We start from the raw sequence: 7,863 nt of genomic DNA, 5'->3' as shown, positions 1-7,863 counted from the left end.
TTGTTGTTGACTGTGATAATTTGACATTGGCGCGTAGCAAAGCATATCTTGTATGTGGAATGTGGCAAGATAAGTGAATAATTCCGAACAATACCACAGAATAAGTTATGGCTTCCTGTGATTTGTATCGGTAATAAAAAGGCCAAAATTCAATTTGTGAGTAAATTCTGACGAGATCATCATTTCTTAAGTATTTATACTTTATTGTAACTTTTTTGGGTGGTGTGCTTTGAGGTTTTTCTGACGCAAAATAATTTCCTTGGCTCAATCAAAGTTTGGGTAACACTGAAACGTCTACAAAGTGCACATGTGTAAAACGCTTGTCATGTGCCTCATTTCAACTCGAGCTCCTCACGGCTCTCCTCACGTGTTCATGACGTAAGCGCCTGACTTCAAGGCCGGCCGGCAGTTGAGCGCTTGTCTGCGCTTGTCTGCCGCTTGACTGGCGACCAGTCCAGGGCGTTGTCAACTGGGATATAGGGTCCAGAATCCCGCAACATTCAAAAGAACACCAAATGTGCTCAGGGGGCGAGGAGACCACACGAAGTGCATTGTTTGAACGTGACGTATTCGCATCAAGTCGTCGTTCCGTGTTCCGACGCGTCTTGCAGGCGATGTGATGCCTTCACATCTGAAACGCGTCAAGAGGCAGCACAGAGGCGACGCGTCAACGTTTTCTTACGTTTGTGTCAAAAGTGAAGGCTCTGTGTATTACTTCTGAGAAGTTGCTCACTTCGTGTTTTGTTATGCTGGACAATTTGGGGCCACAGCGCTCGTATGAGTGCGCAGAATTCGGGCCCATCCGACCCAAAGGGAAGCACGCCAAGCTCAGCTCGCTACCGACCGCAGCAGCAGCGAGGATGGAGACCAGCACCGCCGATAAACCGAAGCACACTGGGCATGCTTTATTCACAAGGAAACTTCTGGTGGTTTCGGACGTCCTGTGCATTTTTTTAGGTGAATATAACCATATTTTCTACTTTTTAAAAATACTTTCTCAAAGTTTTTTTTTTCTGAGGAACAATTGGAGTGAAGTAAAATTTGTTGAAGGGAAAGTTAGATGCAATCCACAGTGGGCATGTGTATATATTATATCAATATTTTAGACAGCCTAATTGTGTAATAGCAATTTAAAAGTGCTTTTAGTGTATATAACGTGCACACACACTCAAAACTAATATATATTTTTTATATATATTTTTTTGTCGATAATGAAATAACTAATAATCACTTTTGTCACTGGCATCGATGAACATGCATGATACACAATTGAATTTTTTTTTCTGAAAAAAAATTGTCACTAATGTCAGGAGATCTGATACAACAGAATTGTTTTAAAGATTTGGGTACAATAACACTTCCCGAATGCTTATTGCGCATTTAAATAAGACAGTGAGGAGAACTACTCGCTCGACCATGCGGTTTTCGTAGATTTTGATGAGAGATGTTTTTAACTTAACATGTTAAGTTAAATGTTAAGTTCAGCATGTGCACATGCAGAAATCACCTGTTGGCAGAGTCGTGCTACGGAGCAGCAGTATCATGTCCAACTATTTTTAGGATCCAGAAACGGATAATATGTCACTATATTGTCAAGAGGAATATCCCGTCTCGCCTGACAGCGTGGAAGAGGAAGTGAGAGCTTCAATACAAAGCAACAAAGAATCAAAGGAACTTTGTTATGTAACAAACATACATGCAACACAATAGTAACACTTTTGAGAGCACGTCTTTAACACCCTCACTTGCTCCCATGCACATTGTTATCTTGGCCACACTAAACACATCTGGAAAAAGTTGGATTTTCACCGTGCGTATATAAACATGCAAATTAGTTCTGTAATGTGCAAAAGTAGTGATGTAGTTATGCTCACACCAATTTCTGAAAATATTTGAATGATCATAGAGACGCTCATCGCTACAAAGCTGATGTCACCATTGAGGAAAAACGCGTCATCCATAAAATCCAAAATATTGGAAGAGAGGTTGATGCGGCTATATGTAGAGATGTCCACATACATTTTGGGTCTGTAGTTTTCTGACATACTAAGTGACGTAAGCTTTTTATTTATTTTTTTTATACCTGAGTGCTGCCCTCAGTGCCAGTCTACCTCGGTGTCCTCGGCTCTCGGTATTTATAAATAGGTACATTTTTTACAGACTTTGACATTTGATGCGATACGGCTGTGATTGGCTGTTGTACATCAGAACGGTCATCAAACAAAAATGACTTCACTTTGTCTTTATATTTTGAATGTCTTATTGATAATATTTCCCAACACAAAAATATATACAATGATGAAATTAATTAATAATAATAAAATATTTATTAAATGTACATCATATTTGGTGATTTTGCATCAATTCCTAGATATTATTAAAGTAAATATCTCTTATAAGCTTCGCAAAAAATAGTAGTTGAAAAATTATGCTTCTATGTAAAGTTAAAGGTTTTAAAATGACAAATATTTGCATTAATCTTTGAATAAAGGGATTGACAAGGCCACGTTATGATATAGTGGAATATGTTTTACGCAAATTTTGAAGTGTAATGACTTGACTTTTGGCATCTGGAGTTTCAGTTTTGTCATGAAATTGCTCAGCAGTTGGCGATTTGATTTCACTCAAACTGTCATCCAAAGAAAAACATCACCCCAAAACTTTTTCCACTCCCTCTATGTGCATGTACGACTCTTGTTTCGTTTCCTACTCTTGCACACTCTCAGGCTCTCTGTGCCAGCTGCTCCGCGCATTGCCCAGGGAATTTGACTGTTTCTATAGCAACCACTTGTTCTCAGGGTAGAGCCGAGTCGATGGGGAATCGGGGAATTGTATTCGCTATAAATATATGTATGAAATCCGCGTGCGTGTGTGTATCACTGTCCCTCACAGTGACAGGAAGAGATTACGTAATGATGGTTAATCAGCACACACTTGCTGGCTGGAGAGGTGGGATGTTTTAACCGCTGACTTAAAGGTGCTGACAATATGTTGTGCATTTTTGTCTGTCCATTTGCCTCCTCCAATATATGCGTGCAGGAGTGTGCTGTGAGGCAGAGACGGGTAGGGGGGGGGCTGGGGGGGCTGGCGATGGGTATAGGCAGTGTCAGGCTGCCTCTGGCTCTGGTTAGATTCAGAATTCACTCTTTTGTTTTCCAGGGAAGACTTGAGCTGAAGTCAAAAACAACAACCCACTGTAAGCGCATGCTAGCTAAACCTTTTTAAAAATGTGCATTTAGTTAGTCGGGAAACAGCCACATTCGGCAAGTTCCTTTCATCCCTCCAGAGTCATGTAGTGACCTTCACATTCCTCTTAATGGTCGAATGACTGAGGTTCTCCCGAGACAACCACGAGGCCAGTGTTTGCCAACCCTTACCGTGCCAAGGCATCCATTTTAAAAAATGGTCAAATCTCGCGGCACACGGCCGAACATACACGTAGCGAAAAATTTTAAAAGTGAAAACATGTCACATTGTACTTAGTGGGAACTCTGGAAAGAAAAAAAAAAAAGAACGAAAACTTGCAAATTCCACAGCAAAATTTCTATTTAAAAGTGGTCATTTTGATTCAAATTGTTGATAGATACATGCAGTGATGGGAAAATGAAGCATCAAATTTGCCTCATGAACCGGTTATTGTATTTTTGAGTCCTCTAGATGGCACTGTTGGTTTAAATAAAGGGTTTTAAAAAATCTAAATAAAATATTTTCTACTCTCTGATAATAAATAAATCGGCAGTACTGTAAGTTTTTGTTTTTTATTCTTTCAAATGTGCTGACCAAGCCGCGGCACCGGTGGTTTGGGCATCAGAACATTCTGGACTCAAGCGTGACACTTAGGAAGCCATTCCTGACAAAATGTGAAATAATTTTGTGTTTGAGTAAATCAACAATCATCATAATCACACTCATCTCCCCCCCTCAGTTTCCATCCCTTTCTTTTTAAGCGAGCTAAAGGCGGTCAGGCCATACACACGAGGTTTCATTTGTGGAGATGACAGCATCACTTACCCGTACCTGCAGTCGGAGGCCATACCAGACACACTGCTCATTGCCGGCGGCATCCTGATCACGGGCCTCGGAGTGAGTACTGCTCTGAACTCCATTTTTTGGGATTCATAACGGAGTATTTGTGACCACGTGTCCACCTGCAGATCACTATCGGCGAATGTTACTGCGTGCGCTTCCAAGACGTCAACTCCAAGGCCTTTGTCCGAAACAAATATGTGTCCTGTCTCTACAAGGAGTTGGGTTGCTTCCTGTTTGGCTGCTGTGTCGGCCAATCCCTGACAAATGTGGCCAAGCTGAGCATTGGCCGACTGCGGCCTCACTTCTTGTCGGTGTGTGGTGTCACCTACGTGTCACTCAACTGCACGCAAGGAACTTATTTGGAGTCTGTCAGATGTCGCAGTACTGACCACCGCTCTATAGAGGAGGCCAGGTGTGTGTGTGTTCATCTGCTTGTCCAACCCTTCTTTTCTATTTACTGTATAGTAGTGACGGGAAAATGAAGCTTCAAGATGTTTCATGAACCAGTTGTTGTATTTTTATGTCCTCTAGATGGCACTGTTGGTTTAAATAAAGGATTTAAAAAAATGGCAAGTCAGTGTGCTTTCAGCTCAATGTTGAACAGAGAGTGCCATCTACAGGAGTCCAAAAAACCTACAACTGGTTCATGAAGCAGATTTGAAGCTTCACTCACTCAAACTGCTGTTAGCCACAGCTCACTCAAAGACACTCACGCAGACATGCTGATGTCACACACCTACGTTATTCATCCATCCATAAACACATACATTCATCCACCTATTTGGCATATTTTTTATTTATTATACATTTTTTAATTATTTGACACTTTCGATATTCCCAAATTGTATTTGTTGTTGTTATTTTAATTCTATCTTTTCTCTGAACTTAGGAAGTCCTTCTTCTCTGGTCATGCCTCTTTTGCGATGTACACAATGCTGTATTTAGTTGTAAGTATACGCTATAACTACTACTTTCTCTCTTTGTTGCTGTGCAGCCCCTCCCTATTCCAATTACCGGTGCTTTATGCTATCAGTGCTTCATTCTGAAAAGGAATGGGACACAGAGCCATCACCATTGCAGCGAGCAACGCTGTGTGAACGCAGGAGAAAATAGAGGAGGGGAGATACTGGAAGGAGAAATGAGAAACACAGAGGTCGCTTTGTTTTGCTGTGGGAGGGGTATGACCTCGGCTCCCTGCCTCACTGCTCCCCTCTATTGTCTGGCTGTGTTTGTATGAGATGAGCTGCATTTTTATGTGTTGATGGAGGACGATGTCTGAAAATCCATACTCATACTACAACACCATTATACATGGGAGGTTGTGTACTAGTCTCATGTCGACTGTTGATTTTAATTTGGATGTTTTGTTTGGTTTATAATTTTTTATACTGCACCAGCTAATTTTTACCTCAACTGCTTAGAGCACACATTCCTCTGCCAACACAAACACAAAAATGAAGCTTCAACTTTGCTTCATGATCCAGTTATTATATTTTTGTGTCCTCTAGACGGCACTGTTGGTTTAAATAAAGGATTTAAAAAAATGGCAAGTCAGTCTGCTTTCAGCCCAATGTTGAACAGAGAGCGCCATCTACAGGAGACCAAAAATACGACAACTGGTTCATGAAGCACATTTGAAGCTTCATTTACTCATCACTACAGAGGACACTGCATTCAATAATGGCATGTGGCGATCGGCGAAACTCGTGGGGCATCAAATACAGTCGGACATTTTAAAACAGATGCCTCCCTCAATGTAAATATTAATCGCTACAAATATCGAAATAATTAGTTGCTGTTTTACGAATTACCATCCATGTAGTGACTTACGTTACAATTCTTCAAATAATTTCAGCACTTTTCTGTCCACTCAAAAACACTTCACAGTGGATACATTATTATTGAAGTACACGTTCACACTCCGGTGGTGGTAAACTACATTTTGTAGCCACAGCGGGGATGCTAGTGTACACCTATCAGCCCGCCAACCACCACAAGTGTCTTTCCGAAGGACACGACATGAGCGCAGGAATCAAATAGGGACGACTCACTCTATCACTAAGACATGGCTACCCTATTAGCCTTACTGCTAGCCATGGCTAACAGTTGGTAGCACTATTACTACCAGTTCAAAAGTTAATGTAGAGCCCTGCTCTATAGAAGCTTCAAATCTGCTTCATGAATCGGTTGTAGTATTTTGGACTCCTGTAGATGGCGCTCTCTGTTCAACATTGGGCTGAAAGCTCACTGACTTGCCATTTTTTTTTAAACCCTTTATTTAAACCAACAGTGCCATCTAGAGGAGCCAAAAAATACAACTGGTTCATGAAACATCTTGAAGCTTCATTTTCCCGTCACCACTCAATAGTGAACTTGCTGTTGATGAGCCAGAAAAAGCTCATTGTTTGTTTTTTGTGTAGTTTTATCTTGAAGCACGGTTGACATGGCGCGAAGCCCGCCTGCTGAGACCCGTGCTGCAGTTCTTTCTGTTCCTGCTGGCCATCTACACAGGCTTGACCCGCATCACCGACAACAGACACCACCCGTCCGACGTCCTTGTCGGCTACATACTTGGAGGACTCACTGCATACTGGGTGGTGAGTTTCCCCCATTTGGATTGGCCGTTCTTGTGCTTGTTCCCATACTTTTTCAAATCTATCGTCTTGCCAGGCCTTCTACATCTCTTCCATGTTTAAGAGACCCAACCTGAGTCGGTCTCAAGTTGAGACCCAGAATGACCACTTATTAGTGCACCACAGCGTCTGCTAAAGCTCACCCCCCCCCCACCATCCCTCCCAGCATGCTGCAGCAACCACCAGCAAGGAGCCAGTGGGAATCTGAAGAGTGTGAGACTGTTTCCTGTGAAGTCAGACCACATACCTCAGTATTTTGGACAAGATTGTGTCAGTAAGCGGCGGGGAGGGGTGACAGAATATTACAGACATGAGTACACAGCAAAAGTGAGTAATTTTGCCCCACAACAGCAGTTTGGAAATCATTATGACAGCGTTTGGGTGTGTATTAAGAATAGTGTCCATTGTTGTCATGGCAACAACAGATCTGCATTGTCGGTTTTGAAACAGTGGACCAGCCAGGACGCCCCATGTGGCGTGCTAGCGTTAACCCACTTCAGAGCAGTCTGCAATGCTGCTGTTCATTAAAACGTTGACGACAATGTTCATTTAAAGACACCAAGTTCGTACTCGAATGTGTTTGAGTTTAGCAGGTGCATTCATCCGCTTGCTGGCTTAAGTTTCTGAATTTTTTTATAATGCTGCCACTTCCTGTTTCTCCGCATTGGATTAAAAACAAAGTACACTTCACTGCTGTACTGGAAGTAAAAACATTTTCCTTATTTCAAGTAGTCTGCACTCAACCAGTGACTGATCAACCACTACATGTTAAGTATATGCAAATCTGGAAATGTTTGTTACTATTAAAAGAAATTTCAAGCAAATATGCCACATTTTGTTCATATTTTTATTGATCTTATCGAGAATTGGAATGCCGAGATGATCCCAAAAAAAGAAATTGACTTCAGTGTGGTTTATATGGTATGTGGCTAGGAAGAAGGAAGTTTGGGCTTTCCTGCTAAAGCTGCTGCCCCTGCACCCTCACCCTGGATAAGCGGGAAAAAAATGGATGGCTCGAAAGTCTAAATGTCTGGGAGCTACTAAACTACATTTTGACTTCATTATTTATACCTCATGACTGTCTAAGCCAGGGGTGGGCAAACCTTTTGATTGGTGGGCCACATTGAGTTCTAAAATTCGACAGAGGGGCCGGACCAGGAGCAGATGGATGGAGTTTTTTGGTGACCTCACCTCATCAGAG

General features: G+C 41.9%; 1 protein-coding gene across 2 annotated transcripts; it reads left to right on the top strand.

Annotated features, from left to right (window-relative positions):
- Nucleotides 1-403: 403 nt before the first annotated feature.
- Nucleotides 404-7,544, top strand: LOC148332515 (phospholipid phosphatase 3-like). 2 transcript variants are annotated; one of them, XM_088301875.1, is made up of 6 exons: nucleotides 404-957; nucleotides 3,926-4,083; nucleotides 4,245-4,441; nucleotides 4,919-4,976; nucleotides 6,450-6,626; nucleotides 6,700-7,544. In XM_088301875.1, the coding sequence occupies exons 1-6, from the start codon at nucleotides 747-749 to the stop codon at nucleotides 6,796-6,798; spliced, it is 900 nt and encodes a 299-aa protein (XP_088158001.1). In that variant the 5' UTR covers nucleotides 404-746; the 3' UTR covers nucleotides 6,799-7,544. The 2 variants fall into 2 exon arrangements, with proteins under 2 accessions (XP_088158001.1, XP_088158000.1); XM_088301874.1 differs by having other exon boundaries at nucleotides 4,155-4,441; nucleotides 6,700-7,469.
- The last annotated feature ends 319 nt before the right edge of the window (nucleotides 7,545-7,863 follow it).

The sequence above is a fragment of the Idiotropiscis lumnitzeri genome, chromosome 8 (assembly GCF_059441095.1).
Source record: "Idiotropiscis lumnitzeri isolate Australia: NSW breed Sydney's pygmy pipehorse chromosome 8, RoL_Ilum_1.0, whole genome shotgun sequence".
Classification (NCBI taxonomy): Eukaryota; Metazoa; Chordata; class Actinopteri; order Syngnathiformes; family Syngnathidae; genus Idiotropiscis; species Idiotropiscis lumnitzeri.
The sequence above is the reverse complement of the archived record's forward strand: the minus strand, read 5'-3'. Positions and strand labels throughout refer to the sequence as shown.